The 19,795-nt window shown below is 46.5% G+C and overlaps 1 protein-coding gene across 1 annotated transcript in view; it reads left to right on the top strand.

Annotated features, from left to right (window-relative positions):
- The first annotated feature begins 349 nt into the window (after nt 1-349).
- MEMO1 (mediator of cell motility 1) overlaps nt 350-19,795 on the top strand; it is a 226,173-nt gene continuing 206,727 nt past the window's right edge. Inside the window, 1 exon segment of the mRNA XM_029593942.1 lies at nt 350-758. Within this exon segment, the coding sequence (XP_029449802.1) occupies nt 698-758 (61 nt within the window). The 5' untranslated portion in view covers nt 350-697.

Raw genomic sequence — 19,795 nt, forward strand, 5'->3', positions numbered from 1 at the left:
CAACCTGGCTTTATCCCTTTCTCCTCCGAGTCAAGTCTTCCAATCAGGACCGTGGAGAGCCGTCACCACAGCAACGAGACCAGCTAACCCCACATAACACCACACCCATCCCAACTCCGGCAAAGCTCCTCGACATGTCAGGCTCATCCAATCATCGCCTTCTATCGTCATCGCCAGCCAATCGGAGCAACGGCAAAGCATGTTTCTCCCCCCTTCCTCCCCCCACGATGCAATCAGCGGCGTGGAAGTTTTACAGCGCTGCCAATCGTAGGGTCCGCCGCCCGGCTGCGCGTATCACGGTGGCCACACGGTGCCAAACCTATCTGGCATTATCGCGTTAGTTACATTGTGAACTTGGAGAGCTTTTGTTCTTTACAGGTCTTCTCCGTAGTGGGCCCCTGCCGGCTACATCCTTAGCTGCAGTTGTGGTGGCTTTTTTTTTTGTTTTGTTTTTATTTTGCTTTTTAAAAATATTTTTTTACGGATTTTTAAAAACTGTTGTCCCGCTGGTTCATTGTATCCCTCTCCCACACCTCCTCCTCCTCCCTCGGGAGCTCCTGCCCTGCACATGCCCGGCCCTGCCGCGCGCCAGGCCCCGAGGAGCCCATAGCGCTTTCACACCGTCCTCGCTGCCGCCGCCGCCGCTCCCAGCCTCACCCGCGGCCACGACACAACCATAGGCGCCTCGGGCACCAAGATGTCCAACCGTGTGCTCTGCAGGGAAGCGAGTCACGCCGGGAGCTGGTACACCGCCTCAGGTACCGGAGAGGAGGGTAGGGTTATGACAGGAAGATGCCCGGGCTGGGGGAAGCAGGGCCTAGGGTGGGAGTCGGTTGGAGCTCCTCTCTCTTTCGTTTGGTCGCCCTCCGCCCCCGCAGGCCGCTGGGAGAAAGAGAGAGGAAGGATCGTGGGTGAACGAGACCCCAGGGCCGGATCCACCACCTGTAAGGGTTCTGCCGCTGCAACTCTTTCTGATTCTAAGTTTCCCCTCTCCCGTATTATTCTCTGCCCGACACCGGGCAGGATATTATCTGTATAAGTATTCCTCCCCCCATCTGTCCTGTCGATGAGAGGGCTGAGGGGGTGAGAGGTGTTTTTTCGCAGGAACCTTTTCTGGGTGATCAGTATCTCAACTTTTTACGTTGCTAGCGGTGTAGGAGAGAGCTCCCTGCTTTGGAAAGAATAAGGAGAATCGGGTAAATCTGAGCCCTGGGATTCTGGATGCTTTTGTGAAATCTTTTTTGTCCTTCCCTGAAGTTGCTTGCCAAGGCTGAATCGGTACTTTTAACTTAAAAAGTCCCCCTCCCGCGAGCCGATCGTTTTCTCTTTTGAAACTGAGGAGGGGGGGTGGCGGCCAGCGCGGCTCTGTGAGAAATAATGCCCCGAGGCCTTGACTCGCTCGCTCTCAGCTACATAATTTTCCTGGGGAAAGAAGCGATAGTCTGTTGCAAAGCGGCTGAAAGTACAGCTTCCGCTGCCCTAGGCGCTTTACCTGTCTAGAAATAACTGATTTTATTTTCTTTTTCTCTGATTTGCAGTTAGCTATGATTTTGTGTACCAGCACAGCTACCACCCTATTTTTAGCAGGTTGCAGACGTTTTGTATTGGTCACAGGCCATGCCAGGAAATCAAACCTAAGAGAGCTCCATAGGGAATAGAAAACAGTTGGATGAGGTCGAGGTTCCTTTCTGGATTAAAAAAAAAAGTTAACTTGAAATCTTCTAGAAAGAGCCTTGGAATAATTTTCCTAATGTGGTGTTGTAGGGGAGAAAGGGGGGAGGTTGTGTGCCTGGCCTTAAGTGGACCTTGGCCAAAAAATTCACTTGGTTCTGGGACATTGTCATGATTTTTAAGTATTTTATCGCAGCCAGAATTTAATAAACCCAACCTGCACTTGAGGTTTAAACAGATCACGTTTGGTTGTAACTTCGAGTTTTCTGTGATCCAAGAGGCTTGAAGAGGATCCTTCAATTACTCTATTCTCAGCAGGAATCATCCAGCACATGTTATTTTCCCCAAGAGAACATTTCAGTTGATAAACTTATTGCAGAAGTAAGTTTAGTATAATATTCCGTTTTGCATTTTTATACTTATTCAATTACTGTCCACAGAGATGGTGGGCTCACACAGTGAATAGGTGTTTGCTCTTCTGCAAATATCTTAAGAGCACTGAAAATTGTGCATTTGTAGTAGTATGCTGGTTCTTAGATGCAAAATCAAGTATGATTGGAAGATTTTATACATAAATCTTGATGTAAAGAGAGATAATATTGATTGTGTATGACCTGCGTAGAAATATCTACTAGATAAATGAAGCTTGACAGACGTGCCGCAAATGTGCAGTAGAGAGCAACTCTACCGCGCATGTGCGGGCAGCATGTCGGTCAGAGCTTGCCTGTAACAAAAATGGCGTGGCGAGGAGCAGTGGCAGCGGCACGTACGCGGGAGGGAGGGAGGGACCTCCGGCGCGGCGAGTAGCAGTAGCGGCGGCGCGCGTGAGGGAGGGAGGGACCTCTGGCGAGGAGCAGTAGCGGCGGTGGCACGTGCGAGGGAGGGAGGGAGGGACCTCCCCCGGAGATCTTCCGTCTGCGCCATCTGAAGGAGTTGTGAATGAGCTGGGAGGGGATTGAGAGAGGGGGAGTGACTGAGGGGGGAGAGGGAAGAGAGTGGGGGGAGGAGAGGGGAGGGGGGAAGGAGACTATAGGGTGCGGGAGAATGAGGGGAGGGGGAGGGAGACTATAGGGTGTGGGGAGGGGGAAGAATGAGGGGTAAGGAAATGGACAGAAAAAAAATGTTAATGTAGCCCGTTGTTACGGGTTTAACGGGTAGTATACTATATTAAGACCTATGTAACACAAACGTCGCAAAGAAAGTAAAAAAAACCCCAAAATAGATTGGATTGAAGAAAAGGAAAAAAATAGAATGGCATTATGCATATGGCAAATCAGATGATGACCAACATGCATGGATTCACTTGGTTAGACCTAATCTTAATAGAATGGGAGCAAGTAAAGATTCAACCTCAACACTTCTGGTTGTTGAGATGGCCGATACAAGGTGTTAAGCATTCTAGGCAAACCATACAGGTTAGTATGGTGGCCCCCCCCCCCCCACCGATTGTATTTCCCCTCTGTCAACTAGTTTCATCCTCCACACACACAAGTTAAAAAAACTGGCATTTGTAATAGATTTTACAGGAAAAAAGACAAAGTATAGTCTTGAGGTAAAAATAGTACATATATTTACATGCATGGCTGTGTTGCCAGCCTGAAAACCCTGTAAAGAAGAAAGTGGAACCCATATGGTATTAAGCAATGGTAATGCATATTGGATGTGGGTTTAGCCCTCATAAAGCCAAGAGTAAACGGAATTACAGTTACAATATAGTAAACCTCAACTAAAACAGCACTAAATGCTGGTACTCACAGTAACAATCCCATGAAAAGGCTCCCTGCAAATATTTCAGCATGCCCTAAAACACCAATACACCTCCTGTTAGGAAATCAGAGCAAACTAGACTGCTATAGATCCCTAAACAGAAACTAACTCCTAGCAGAATACCTCACCTTGGTGACATGTGCAGAGCACAGACAGTTCCTCACCAGATAGAGAATGAAGAGACCATAAAGTATATACAGAAATGTGCTGACAAAGTGAATTGGAACCTGCAAGAAGCCAGACTCTGTATAGAGTGGGAAAAAAAATTGCCATTCTTCATTAAAAACATAAGAACATGCCATACTGAGTCAGTCCAAGGGTCCATCAAACCCAGCATCCTGTTTCCAACAGTGGCCAATCCAGGTCATAAGAACTCAAAAACAGTCTATTCCATGTTACTGTTGCTAGTAATAGCAGTAGCTATTTTCTAAGTCAATAATAATAATCTGCTTCACTTTTTTGAAGGAGTTAATAAACATGTGGATAAAGGTGAACCGGTAGATATAGTATACTTGGATTTTCAGAAGGCGTTTGACAAAGTTCCTCATGAGAGGCTTCTAGGAAAAGTAAAAAGTCATGGGATAGGTGGCGATGTCCTTTTGTGGATTGCAAACTGGCTAAAAGACAGGAAACAGAGAGTAGGATTAAATGGGCAATTTTCTCAGTGGAAGGGAGTGGACAGTGGAGTGCCTCAGGGATCTGTATTGGGACCCTTGCTGTTCAATATATTTATAAATGATCTGGAAAGAAATACGACGAGTGAGATAATCAAATTTGCAGATGACACAAAATTGTTCAGAGTAGTTAAATCACAAGCAGATTGTGATAAATTGCAGGAAGACCTTGTGAGACTGGAAAATTGGGCATCCAAATGGCAGATGAAATTTAATGTGGATAAGTGCAAGGTGATGCATATAGGGAAAAATAACCCATGCTATAATTACACGATGTTGGGTTCCATATTAGGTGCTACAACCCAAAAAAGAGATCTAGGTGTCATAGTGGATAACACATTGTGCTGCGGCAGTCAAAAAAGCAAACAGAATGTTGGGAATTATTAGAAAAGGAATGATGAATAAAACGGAAAATGTCATAATGCCTCTGTATCGCTCCATGGTGAGACCGCACCTTGAATACTGTGTACAATTCTGGTCGCCGCATCTCAAAAAAGATATAATTGCGATGGAGAAGGTACAGAGAAGGGCTACCAAAATGATAAGGGGAATGGAACAACTCCCCTATGAGGAAAGACTAAAGAGGTTAGGACTTTTCAGCTTGGAGAAGAGACGACGGAGGGGGGATATGATAGAGGTGTTTAAAATCATGAGAGGTCTAGAACGGGTAGATGTGAATCGGTTATTTACTCTTTCGGATAGTAGAAAGAGTAGGGGACACTCCATGAAGTTAGCATGGGGCACATTTAAAACTAATCGGAGAAAGTTCTTTTTTACTCAACGCACAATTATACTCTGGAATTTGTTGCCAGAGGATATGGTTAGTGCAGTTAGTATAGCTGTGTTTAAAAAAGGATTGGATAAGTTCTTGGAGGAGAAGTCCATTACCTGCTATTAAGTTCACTTAGAGAATAGCCACTGCCATTAGCAATGGTTACATGGAATAGACTTAGTTTTTGGGTACTTGCCAGGTTCTTATGGCCTGGATTGGCCACTGTTGGAAACAGGATGCTGGGCTTGATGGACCCTTGGTCTGACCCAGTATGGCATTTTCTTATGTTCTTAATGGACTTCTCCTCTGAGAACTTATCCAATCCTTTTCTAAACACAGCTACACTAACTGCACTAACCACATCTTCTAGCAACAAATTCCAGAGTTTAATTGTGCATTGAGTGAAAAAGAACTTTCTCCGATTAGTTTTAAATGTGCCACATGCTAACTTCATGGAGTGCCCCCTAGTCTTTCTATTAGAGATGTGAATCGGAACCAGAATCGGATCCGATTTCAGTTCCGATTCACATCTCTATTTTCTATTATCCAAAAGAGTAAATAACCGATTCACATTTACCCGTTCCAGACCTCTTATGATTTTAAACATCTCTATCATATCCCCCCTCAGCCGTCTCTTCTCCAAGCTAAACAGTCCTAACCTTTTTAGTCTTTCCTCATAGGGGAGCTGTTCCATTCCCTTTATCATTTTGGTCACCCTTCTCTGTACCTTCTCCATCGCTACTATATCTTTTTTGAGATGCGGCAACCAGAATTGTACACAGTATTCAAGGTGCGGTCTCACCATGCAGCGATACGGAGGCATTATGACATTTTCCGTTTGTCACCATTCCCTTTCTAATAATTCCCAACATTGTTTCCTTTTTTTGATTGCCGCAGCTCACTGAACTGACGATTTCAATGTGTTATCCACTATGACGCCTATAATCTTTCTTGGGTGGTAGCTCCTAATATGGAACCTAACATTGTTAACTATAGCATGGGTTATTTTTCCCTATGTGCATCACCTTCCACTTCTCCACATTAAATTTCATCTGCCAATTGGATGCTCAATTTTCCAGTCTCACAAGGTCTTCCTGCAATTTATCACAATCTGCTTGTGATTTAATTACTCTGAATAATTTTGTATCATCTGCAAATTTGATTACTTCACTCGTCGTATTTCTTTCCAGATCATTTATAAATATATTGAAAAGTAAGGGTCCCAATACAGATCCCTGAGGCACTCCACTGTCCACTCCCTTCCACTGAGAAAATTGTCCATTTAATCCTACTCTCTGTTTCCTGTCTTTTAGCCAGTTTGCAATCCACGAAAGGACATCGCCACCTGTCCCATGACTTTTTACTTTCCTAGAAGCTTCTCATGAGGAACTTTGTCAAACGCCTTCTGAAAGTCCAAGTATACTACATCTACCGGTTCACCCCACTACATAATGTCATAAAGCCCAATACAACATCTCATAATACAACAGGTCACAATATTAAATCTAAAATATATAATGTTCAATTTAAAATGTCGATATCAATCACACAACAAACCCACACACACCAACTAGTGTATTCTAGTACACACCACTGTAAACAACTAGAGAAAAAACCGTGTACTAGTCATAAATTTAGTATAGCACATATAACGCCAAACAGCTTATGTCAGACCCTCTATTCACGGGCAGACATTTTATATGTACAGCTCGTTTTTCATAGGGGTCACTGTTACTTTAATCATGGTAATCCATAAACTCAATTTTTCGTTTTTTTCAGTTTTTTTCAATGAAAATAAAACCGGGTACTTATCCGCACTGAAAAGGTCCCAGGTAACCCGACATGGCCATGTTTCGGACCGCTGTCCTGCTTCAGGGGAAGAGAAGGAAACCGATTCAGGTAGTAGTCAAAAAATGTCTTCTTCTTCTGGCGTATCCGCTCCGTGCCAATCCTTTTACGAAGAGCAGGCTGCGTTTCAACCCGCAGCCTGCTCTTCGTAAAAGGATTGGCACGGAGCGGATACGCCAGAAGAAGAAGACATTTTTTGACTACTACCTGAATCGGTTTCCTTCTCTTCCCCTGAAGCAGGACAGCGGTCCGAAACATGGCCATGTCGGGTTACCTGGGACCTTTTCAGTGCGGATAAGTACCCGGTTTTATTTTCATTGAAAAAAACTGAAAAAACGAAAAATTGAGTTTATGATTACCATGATTAAAGTAACAGTGACCCCTATGAAAAACGAGCTGTACATATAAAATGTCTGCCCGTGAATAGAGGGTCTGACATAAGCTGTTTGGCGTTATATGTGCTATACTAAATTTATGACTAGTACACGGTTTTTTCTTTAGTTGTTTACAATTTAAAATGTGCCATGCAAAATGCTCCAGGCAAAATGTTCCATATAAAATGTTCAATGTAAAATGTTAAAAATATTTAATCGTATATGACACAACACTCCACTGTAAAACAAGAACTCCACTCTAACAAACTCCTGTTACCAATGTAAACCGGTGTGATATGTCCGATGAACATCGGTATAGACAAATAAATAAATCTATATACCTCTCTGTCTGCCTCAGCTCCTCCAGGTCTGCCACTCTAGCCTCCAGAGATCAGACTCGATCTCCAAGAGACAGGAGCCCTTTTCATCACATGCACATATACAATTCTCACCGGCGGATAAAAAATCATACATGTGACACTTGATGCAAAAGACTGGGAAGCCCCCCATAAACAATAGAATCAAGAAATAAAATATAAATCAATCATAATAGCAATATCATCCTAACAGAAGAACAGCTGACAAATAGAATAATGTCCCAAAATTAAAATCTCAAACATTTTTCAAATATCAATAAAATATTTCAATACAGCAGATAAATCAAATAACACTGAATAATTCAGACTAATAAGGATAAATCCAATTATCCTTTCTTCATACCTGGGAACTTGTGATTTGCAGATACTCTGCGATTTGTTTTGGATTAGCAGTGACTGGGTTGATGGTGTTGCACATAAACTTTCTCCTCTCTCTTGCTCACACTCCAACATGTTTTCAGCCATACACACGTACAAGCTGAGTTCTCAATCATGTTCACTCGCATGCTTTCAATCACGTGCATATGCAGGGGCAGATTGCATGAAAATAGTCCTGGAGGATTTTTTTTTAAAGTACACCCAGCTATTTCTTTGAGAGGAACTATCATATGACCTCGCACCTGGCAAAACTGAGACTATCTCCAAACAATTTTATTTTTCTAAACAACTAAGAAGAGCACACCCTAGAGCCATGGGTGAGCTCTATTTCTTGATTTCCTAGCGTGTAGCCAGATGGACTCAGGACCAGTGGGTTATGTGCTCTTCTGCTAGCAGATGGGAGACTGAGTCAGATTTCAAAGCTGATGTCACTCTAGATATACCCCTGCAGTGACCTCAGCTCTTCAGTATCTCTGTCTCCTAGTAGATGCGGACACTATCCCACATACTACACAGTGTTAGGAAAATTACAGCAAGAAGATAAAATTACCTTAAAGAAGATCAAGCCCCGCGCTCCTGAGGTGATACCTAAGGGTCCCCTCCCCCAGTCGAGAATTCCTGAGGTGATCTCTGATATCCCTCAGAGGTGTGCCTTGGTCCAGTAGCTGGTTCCCGTCGTGGACTTTAGCCCCCAGTGTGGCTTAAAGGCAGCGGGTGCAGGACTGAGCGCGGCGGTGAAGGTAATTCCCTCTCCAGCTGGAGACAGTCTGGCACATGATCGGTAAGCGCCGAGACCAGGTAAGCAGAAATCTTTAAATTCTGGTCTCCAGAGCTCGGCTTGCCATACAGATTCCTTCTTCCAGCGAGGTTAAAAAGGGAGCACCGATCAGGTTGAGCAGCCTTGGTTGGGCTAGGCCCCGAACTGGTGCAAGGGTCCAGACACGTGGAGCCCCTTGGGGGGGTGCCATGTTACGTGCGGGGGTCGTTGGCGCTATCTTCCCTTCTTGACCGGCAATATGCGAGTGGCAGGATGGGCAGCCGATGCGCCTAACTTGCGTGCGTTCAATACAGACACGCGCACAACTGAGCACACACAACTACACGCACAGCTGCGCTTACAACTACAAGCGTGCATACACATAGGGACAATGGCACTGGCGCCCAAGAAGGCCACAAGGCACTCTCTATGCACAGCCTGCCACATAAGAGCCGCACACCCTGAACTGGAGTCCTGCCTGTGTCAGCATTGCGCAGAAGCCTAGGGAGAACCAAAGCCTGGTCCCTAGCTGTCAGGGGATGGGTCCGGAACTACTACTGACGATAGCTCCCCAGATCTATGCATCTCCCAGATGGCTTCTCCACAAGAGGGGCACCTCTAGGGCCTTACTCCGATTCCCCCTGGGATTAACATGGACCCAGGGACCTTCTCCTGGTTTAGAATTTTTCCAAGGGCTGCAAGCCTTCCTTCAGGCGCAATCAGCCCTGGCAGCACCCCGGGCTCAACCCTTCCGGAAGCACAAGATCCTCCCGGCCCTGCTCGGATGCCTCGAGACATGCCTCGCCTAACCAAGGACTTCCCTGACAGGGACCCAGACACCTCAGATGATGATTGTGGCTCTCTGGAAGAAGGAGAAATCCCTCCAGGAATGGAACCATACCGAACCATGCTTCACTTCTTCCACATGGATGAATTACCAGCCCTTGTTTCCCAGACTCTGAAGACGCTGGGTATCCCAGGCACGGATCCTATGGTGGAACCAAAGAAGAACCCCATCCTGGTGTCCCTTCGTAAAGCCTCATGCTGCTTCCTAATGATGGAAGCCATCCAGGAACTGATTGACCTGGAGTGGGATTCCCTGGAGGCCAGCTTCAAAGGGGGCGGGCATTGGAAGCCCTATGTCCTCTAGAACCAGCGACCAAGGAATGCCTGCGTTTCCCGAAAGTAGACGCTGTGGTCTGTGCCGTCTCAAAGCGAACAACAATTCCCGTTGAGGGAGGGGCTGCAGGATAAACGATTGGAATCCATCTTTAAGCAGACCTTTGACGCAACAGCAGTGACACTGCAGATTGCTTCTTTCCGCGCACTGGTGCTTGCTCTTCTCGAGAGAGGCGAATAACTCCGGAACGTATACCGGTGAGACGATGGAACCTGCAGCAGCCTTCCTGACGGACGCAAGCTCAGACCTGGTGCATACCTCAGCCAGAGGCGTAGCCTTGGTAGTGGCAGCCAGAAGACAACTATGGCTATGGAATTGGTCTGCTGACGCAACCTCTAAAGCGAATCTCACAAGAATGCCCTTTAAAGGATCTCTCTTGTTCAGAAGCGAATTGGAGAAGTTAACCAGCAAATGGGGCAAATCCCTAGTGCCTCGGCTACTGGAAGATAGGAGTAAAAGATCTAAGCGTCCCTCCCCTAGAAGAACCAAGGGCAGAGGCTCGCAACGCTTTAGACACTACAGGAACTCACAGTTCCTGGCACCTCGTCCCTCCGGAAGGTCCCAGCCCTTTCGGAACTGATAGATCAAGAGAGGAGCAGGTCCGGAGGCAGGCTCCAGCCGTGCTCCACAATAAGAATGGGCCGACCCATCCACAGGAAGAGGAGATAGGGGGTTGACTTGCCCTCTTCTAGCAAAGATGAGTTGAGATCACGTCGGACAAATGGGTACTAAACATCATTTGAGAAGGTTACTCTCTCTGGAATTCTGCAGCATCCCTCGAGACAAATTTATGATGTCACCCTGCCACTCCCACACCAAGAGACTGGCAGTGGAAGCCACTCTGACAAGACTTCTCAGTCTAAAGGCAATAACTCCGGTTCCCATGCCCCAACAAAATACGGGGCACTATTCCATCTATTTTATCGTTCCCAAGAAGTATGGATCATTCTGACCCATCTTGGATCTCAAGAACGTCAACTGTCATCTGCGGATACTACACTTCCTCATGGAAGCCCTTCACTCCGTCATAATGGCAGTACAACCAGGAGAGTTTCTAACCTCCCTGGACCTCTCCAAAGCCTGCCTTCATATTCAAATCCATCAGGATTACCAGCTTTTTCTATGCTTTGCGATACTGGGACACCATTACTAGTTCTGAGTGCTACCTTTTGGCCTAGCAACTGCCCCCAGAACATTCTCCAAAATTATGGTGGTCATGGCGGCAACACTGAGGAAGGAAGGGATCTTGGTACACCCTTACCTAGACCAGCGGTTCTCAACCGGTGCGTCGCGACACACTAGTGTGTCGCCAAGCACCGGCAGGTGTGTCGCGTGGCTCCCGGTCCCTCCCGCTGCTCGTTCTTCCCTGCTGCTGTTGCCGCCGGGCTATCAGCGCGTTCAAGCCCAGCGGGAACGGCAGCGGTGCAAAAAAAAAAAAAGCTGTGGCATCCGCGGATGGCCTTTTCTTCTTCCCGCGCCTGCATTCCCACCCCCCCTGGACCCGGAACAGGAAGTGGTGCGCGGGAAGAAGAAAGACCGTGCCGCAAGAGAACCCACGCCTCGCGCGCCATCACGGCACACATGGGGAAGCGCTGCTGCGGTCGTATGGCCAACCGGTCTTCCTGTTCGGGGGGGAGCGGAAGCACCGCGCGCAGCTTCCGCTTCCTCCCCCAATGCAGGAAGATCAGCTGCCTCTCCTGCTGCCACCCGTTCTCCTGCTATCTTCGGGCCAAACGGCCCGCCGAACTTCCTGTTTGGGGGGGGGGGAGGGAGGAAGCGGACGTTGTGCGCTGCGCTTCCGCTACCCCCCCCCCCCGACAGGAAGTTCGGACGCCCGAAGATAGCAGGAGTCCGGTGGCAGCAGCAGAGGCAGCTGATCTTCCTGCTCTGGGGGAGAAAGCGGAAGGGAAAGGAGAGAGCAGCATGAGCCTCCCGCGATCGATGGAATTCTTCCTTCTTGGCCTGCGGGGGCTGGAGGAGGAGGAGCAGCTACCGTTTGTGCTGGGGGGGGGGGGGAGAGAGGAAGTGAGTGACAGAAAGAGAGAGAAGCATCCAGCCAGCCTGTGTGTAAGTGAGAGAATGTATTTGATCGAGAGTATGTGTGTGATTGAGAGAAACTGGTCAGAGAGCTGATGTATGTGTATATGTGAGAGACAATGAAAGTGACTGCTCAAGGAGATGACTGATGTGTATGTGAGAGTGTGAGACAGTCAGGGATGTGTGTGTGTGTGAGAGAGAGAGAGAAAAAGCATGGGAGAGAGAAATCTGGGTATGTGAGAAAGCATGGGAGTAAGAAGCCTGGTGTTGTGGGGGTGTATGTGAAAGAAAGCATGGGAGTGAGAAGCCTGTGTGTGTGCATGTATATATGAGAGACTGGTTGGTAAGGTGACGGTGTGACTGGTGTGTATGTGAATGTGAGAGAGAGAATGTGATTCAGGGAATGAGAAGCCTGTGCACGTGGAGAGCGAGCATGGAAATGAGAGAGAGACTGGGTGTGTGTGTAACAGAGAAAGTGATTATGGGAATGAGAAGCCTGTGCATGTGAAGAGAGTGAGCATGGGAGTGAGAACCTGGGTGTGTGTGAGACACAGCATGGGAGGGAGAAGCCTGTGTATGTAAGACAGAACATGGAAGTGGGAAGCCTGTGTGTATGCATGAGAGAGATCAGGTGACGGGTGTGTGAGAGAGAGAGAAAGTGATTATGAGAATGAGAAGCCTGTGCATTTGAAGAGTAAGCATGGGAGTGAGAAAGCTGGGAGTGTGTGAGATACAGCATGGGAGTGAGAAGCCTGTATATCTGAAAGAGAACATGGGAGTGGGAAGCCTGTGTGTGTGTGTATGCATGAGAGAGATCAGGTGACGGGTGTGTGAGAGAGAGAGAGAGAAAGTGATTATGAGAATGAGAAGCCTGTGCATGTGAAGAGTAAGCATGGGAGTGAGAAAGCTGGGAGTGTGTGAGATACAGCATGGGAGTGAGAAGCCTGTATATCTGAAAGAGAACATGGGAGTGGGAAGCCTGTGTGTGTGTGTATGCATGAGAGAGATCAGGTGACTGGTGTGTGTGTATGTGGGAGAGAAAAAGTGATTATGGGAATGAGAAGCCTGTGCATGTGGAGAGAACAAGCATGGGAGTGAGAGACTGGTGAGTGTATGTGAGAAAGAGAAAGTGATTATGAGAGTGAGAAGCCCATATATGTAAGTGGAACACGGGAGTGGGAAACCTGTGTGTGTGTGTATGGCATGAGAGAAACTGTTCAGGAAGGTGACTGGTGTGTTTGTCAAAGACTGGGAGATGATTGGTGTGTGAGAGACAGAAACTGGTCATGGGGGCATGACTGGTATGGTGTGTGTGTGTGTGTGTGTGTGAGAGACATGGGTCCTAAGGAAGAGGACCATGAGTATAGAGCTTAGCCACTACTGCTGCTTCTGGTGTGTGCTGCAACCGGCATGGAAGAGGAGTAGGAGAGCTGCTGGAGGGGGTAAGTAAAGGTGGCTTTTTAAGTTTATTTTTTTTGATTGACTGCTATTTTAATTATTTAATATTATGTGATGTGTCTGCTTTTTTTGAAATATTTTATTGGTGTTTGGAGAATTTTTAATAGTTTTTATGAGTTTTTAATTGTTGGATGTTCTGTTCATAGTTGTTGTGAAACATTTATTCTGCTTATTAGTATAGTTTTACAATTATTTCTGTGTGGGGATCTATAGCTGCTTGCTAGTTCTGTTTTCCTAATAAGAGGTGTATTGGTTTTTAGGGCCTGATTTAATATTTGTAGTGTTGCCTTTTCATAGATAAGGTTGCTCCTGTTTGAGTGTATTCCATAATACAGGTGTAACTGTGTGTGGATTAGTTTATGTGCATTACTACAGATCCTGGGAGTATGTTAGGTCGGTTCTGTGTCTGTTACAGAGATATTTTACTAGCATGTAAGTGTTTTATCAGTCTTATTTGTTGCGTTTTCTCAAGAGGACATGCATTGGTGGTAAACTGCTGTCTTTTCATAAGTAGGGCTATTGAGCCTGAAAGTAGAAGGAGTTTGAGTTGCTGTTACTGAGATGACACCAGAACCAGAATATCTTTTTTGTAGAGTGAGTTGAATGGGGAATGTCATAATTCTGCTTTACATCCATTATTGTGGATCAGGGGGGTTCCCGTGGATGCAAACTGTACATTTACATCTAGCCCTGTGATGATCATGGGTCAGTGTGTCACGCATGTGAGAACCATCTGTCAGGTGTGTCCCGACAGAAAAAAGGTTGAGAACCACTGACCTAGACGACTGGCTGATCAGGGCAAAGTCTTCGGAAGAGAGCCGACAGGTGACCAGCAGAGTCAAGAGCCTACTGCAGGAACTCGGTTGGGTTGTGAACACGGGCAAGAGCAGTCTGCAGCCCTCTCAATCTCTAGAGTACCTGGGGACCTGTTTCAACACCAAACAGAACAGTGTCTTCCTCCCTCCCCCAAGGAGAAGGAAATTGATGGAACAAATACAACAATTGATGACCAATGCATGCCCCAAGGTATGGGACTATCTTCAAGTCCTCGGCCTCATGGCATCAATCCTGGAGGTCGTCCTGTAGGCAAGGGCCCATATGCGACCATTCCAGCACTCCTTACTGTCTCGATGGAACCCACTGTTCCAGGACTAATCAATTCACCTCCAACTACCAGCAGAGGTATGTTCTCAGCTCTAGTGGTGGCTACAGGAAGACAACATAAGCAGAGGAGTAAGCCTGTCCCCACCGAACTCGACCTTGCTCGCCACGGATGCGAGCCTGCGAGGGTGGGGAGCCCGCTGTCAGGAACTGTCGGCCCAGGGACAATGGAACAAAGAAGAGGCGGAATGGAACATAAACTGCCTGGAAGCTCGAGTAGTCAGACTAGCGTGCCTGCGATTCAGCCACAGACATCGAGGCAAAGCGGTTCGAGTAATGTCGGACAATGCTACAACGGTGGCTTACATCAACCGCCAGGGAGGAACCAGGAGCCAGCAGGTGTCTCTGGAAATAGACCCTCTCATGTCATGGGCGGAAATAGACCTACAAGGGATCTCGGCCTCCCACATCGCAGGAAAAGACCACAGCCTTCCAACTGATAGTAAATTGCTGGGGCCTCCTAGCCATGGATCTACTGGCCACTCTTCTCAGTGCCCAAGTTCCCAGGTTCTTCAGCTGCAGAAGAGAGCCGCACTCCCAAGGGATCGACGCTCTCGTCCAGACTTGGTCAGAGGAAGACTTACTTGTATGCCTTTCCCCCATGGCCACTACTGGGCAAGGTCATCCGCAAGAGAGAACATCACAGGGGACTAGTTCTACTAGTGGCCTCGGATTGGCCAAGATGACCATGGTACACAGACATGCAAAGACTCCTTGCGGGGAACCCTCTGTGCCTACCTCCACACGGGGACCTTCTCCTGCAGGGCCTGATTCTTCTTCAAGAAGATCCGTCTTGATTCTCTCTTACGGCCTGGCCCATGAGAGGACTCGCCTGAAGAAGCGCGGTTACTCAAAGGCCGTGATTGACACCCTATTCCACGTGCGCAGGTCCTCCACATTCCTGTCATATATACGGATCTGGAGAGTATTTGAAGCCTGGTGCGAGGACCACAGGATACTCCCGCGGACAGCCTGGAGTTCCTACAGGATGGTATGAAGACGGGGTTGTCACTCAACTCACTCAAGGCCCAAGTAGCTGCACTATCCTGCTTCAGAGTCTAAGTGGACGGTATCTGGCTATCAACTCATCCGGATTTGTCCCGCTTCCTGAAAGGGGTTAAACAACTCCAGCCACCCCTATAGTGGCAGATTCCCCTATGGAATCTCAATCTAGTATTAGACTTCCTAGCAGGGGCTTCCTTCATATCAACGCGTGGTCTGTCACTCAGTCTCTTTACATTGAAAATGGTATTTTTGGTGGCAATATGTTCAGATTGTCGCATCTCCGAACTACAGGCACTATCCTGTATCCTCCCATACAAACTCAGCAATAACTGCCAGCACTCAGAGTAGCAACCTTATCTATGAAAAGGCAACACTGTAAATTTTACACCAGGCTTTAAAACACCGTATACCACCTATTAGGAAAATAGAACAAATTGAGCTGCTATAGATCCCTACACAGAAACAAACACTAGCTGAATCTCTCATCTTTGTCACACATGCAGAAAACAGAGACTTTTACCAAACACAGGATAAAAAGACCATAAAGTATAAATAGAAACATACAGACAAAAACTGATCTGGAAACTGTAAAAAGCCAGACTCTGTATGCAGTGCACTATGAAGAAAACAAACATTATCATTCCACATTAAACAATAAAATCGAGATATAAAACATACTCCTAAAAAGAATGCATATTTCAAAACTGCCGATGAAAAGAATATCCAATAATTAAAAACCAAATTTTTTAAGATTTTCCAAATACCTATAAAATATTTCAAAACAGCAGATATATCAAATAACATCCAATAATTGAAACAGTCACTCAGATTTTCATGGTTTAATGCGAGGTTGGGGAGAGGGTTCGCATATTTTCTTGCATTGTAATGCATACACATTCTCCTTTGCTCACACATGTTCTCTCTCTACTATAATCATGCTTTCACATACACCCCTCCCCTAATCAGATGCTCTCTCTCCTCCATATGTTATCAAATGCGTGCTCTCTCTCTCACTCGCGTGAGTGCACACATTCTCCTTTCCTTCGCTAACTCGATTAGTTAGCGAATTCAGAGACCTTAAGTATCCGGTGAGGATGACGTCATCTCAGGGGGACGCCCCTCAGGTTTGCGCCACTGCTGGTACTTGAGTCGGGGCCACGCCGCGTGCGCGCCCTTAGGCTTCTGGGAAACATGTCAGAGTGCAGCGTCTAGCCAGTCCGGGGACACCGGAGGAGGTCAGCAAGATGACTCCATAGCAGCCAGACTTCCATCAAGCAAAGAGGGAGTCGCCAAAGAGATAAGGTGGGCATAGTGGAGACGTCGGGCAGTGACGGTTGCAACACTTCTAGAGTATGTGGGGAATTCTTAGATATCTTTCTGACCAGGCACGCTTCATCTGTTTTATGGTTGAACTGTGCAGAGCCAGCAGCTTCAATACTCAACAGGAGCGCCTTGTGGGAAACAGCTGGGAGTATGCCTGGTGGGCAGAAATGTGTCAGCAGTTTCCCATATACCTTACGAGGAACAGTGGCAGGGTGCCTCTTTCAAAAACACATGAATACTCAATTCCACTCATCAGCCAACAGAGACTGCCAAACTAACAGCAACGAGGGAACTGGGAGCACTTCTCTGCTTGCCCTGCACTGCCATACCAAGGGGAAGGTACAGTCGGATCTCTGGTCAACTACAAGCCCAAGTGTATGGATCCTAGCTAACCACAGACTACAATGTGAAAAGTGAGGAGAGAGATAAAGAAAGAGCCAGAGAGTCTGGTAGCACTACAGAAATTCTGAGCTCTCAGAGAATGTGCTCGATCTCTAAAGGCTAGAGTGACAGTCCTAGAGGAGCTGAGGCAGACAGAGAGGAATAGAGATGACATTCAGAGACATAGTAGCCAAGGGTACTAGAAATTGTAAAGAACGGCTATCAATTTCAGTTAATAGCCAAGCCCACACTTCCTCATTTGTCCATTCGAGTGCCATAAACATTTCATCTCAAACTCGCCCAAGAAATAACCTTACTTCAAAAACAACAGGCAGTCGGACAGATTACTCAGACAGCCCGTTTCAAGGGCTTCTACGCCTCATATTTCCTAATTCCCAAGAAATACGGAGGCCATCATCCAATTCTGGATCTTCGGGAATTGAACAAATTACTCGTCAAAGAGAAATTCAAGATGGTATCATTAAAAAATCAATTCTACTCCTCTTACAACCCAACAATTGGATGTGCTCCATAGATCTGAAGGATGCATATACCCATATTCCAATCCATCCATCGTCATGGCAATACCTTTATTTTCAATACAAATAGCATTACCAGTACAAGGTTCTTCCCTTTGGCCTTTCGGCAGCACCCAGAGTATTCACCAAATGTGTGGTGGTGGCCTACCTTCGACAACAGGGTATGACAATCTTTCCGTACCTGGACGATTATTGATGATAGCCTCGACTCCAACCCTACTGCGGGAACATCTTCAACAAGTAATCAGTTGTTTACAAGAATTGGGGTTAGTGATCAACATTCAAAAATCAACGTTGCAACCTACTCAAATTCTGCAATTTATCAGAGCTCTTCTGGACACCATATGCATCAGAGCGTATCTCCCGAACAACAGGAAGCAAGAAACGCGTCACTTGCTCCTTTCCCTACATGCAACTCAGTACCCTACGGCTCTGGAAATCTTAAGAGTCTTGGGCCATATGGCAGCAGTGAATTTCACTGTTCCCAACACAAGACTACATATGAGACTCTTACAGTGGAGTCTAAAACGCCAGTGGAAGCAACATTCGCAACCGTTGACGAAACGTCTATTGCTTACGTCCCAAATGAAGAAAGATATCAATTGGTGGCTCCTCAAGCCCACATTAGACAAGGGAGCGTTGTTCAACCCTCTGCCACACAACGCAGTCCTCACCACTGATGCGTCACACAAGGGTTGGGGAGCACATCTAGACCCCCTCCTCTGAATACCTGGATAGCATGGATACAGACTCTAACATGTGGACTATCTCTAGTCTGGACTACCTCTAGTCCGGAATTTGTTTCTCTCCCTTTAACTTAACTTTATATTTTTCTTCTAGCTTCCTAAGCTTCCAAGTTCACAGTCCTCGTTTTAATGTAACTTTGTTTTTTCCTTTATCTAGTTATTTTACCCCTGTTCGATGTAAACCGTCCTGATATGGTATTTTAACCATGAAGGTCGGTATAGAAAAATGTTAAATAAATAAATAAAATAGACCTGTTCGAAACACAGGGCCTAAGGTCAGTATCAGAGCGAAACCTTCAAATAAATTTACTGGAACTCAGAGCGATATGCAATGCTCTACAGACTTTTCAAACATATCTGCAAGGTCGAAGAGTCATGATCTACCCGGACAACCAAGTAGCGATGTTCTACATAAACAAACAAGGAGGGTCCGGTTCCTGGTCCCTCTGCAAGGAAGCCCTCCAGATATTCCACTATGCACATCGACATTCCATACATTTGCAAGCCACTTACTTTCCGGGACTGGCCAATACCAGAGTGGACAGGTTGAGTCACATATTCCACCCACACGAATGGTCGCTCAATCCAGAAATAGTACAAGAGATCTTCGCTCGGTGGGGTGTTCCGTCGATAGACCTGTTTGCCACAGAAGCCAACACTCAACTTTCACAGTTTTGCTCAATTCGACCCAGTCACCTACAGATTGCTCAGGATGCCTTCCTCATTCCGTGGACATTAATCTCCTGTATGCCTTTTCGCCGATTCCAGTTATCACCGGAAGTCAACTGATCCTCATTGCCCCAGTTTGGCCCAGACAACCATAGAAACATAGAAATGACAGCAGAAGAAGACCAATCGGCCCATCCAGTCTGCCCAGCAAGCTTCACACATCTTTCCTTTCATACTTATCTGTTTCTCTTGGCTCTTAGCCACCCTTGGTTCTATTTCCCTTTCACCCCCACCATTAATGCAGAGAGCAGTGATGGAGCTGCATCCAAGTGAAATATCAAGCTTGATTAGTTAGGGGTAGTAACCGCCGCAACAAGCAAGCTACACCCATACTTATTTGTGTACCCAGACTATGTTATTCAGCCCTTATTGGTTGTTTTTCTTCTCCCCTGCCGTTGAAGCAGAGAGCTATGCTGGATATGCGTGAAGTATTAGTTTTTCTTCTCCCCTGCCATTGAAGCAGAGAGCTATGCTGGATATGCGTGAAGTATTAGTTTTTCTTCTCCCCTGCCGTTGAAGCAGAGAGCTATGCTGGATATGCGTGAAGTATTAGTTTTTCTTCTCCCCTGCCATTGAAGCAGAGAGCTATGCTGGATATGCCGTTGAAGCAGAGAGCAA

Source organism: Rhinatrema bivittatum, chromosome 3 (assembly GCF_901001135.1).
Source record: "Rhinatrema bivittatum chromosome 3, aRhiBiv1.1, whole genome shotgun sequence".
NCBI lineage: Eukaryota > Metazoa > Chordata > Amphibia > Gymnophiona > Rhinatrematidae > Rhinatrema > Rhinatrema bivittatum.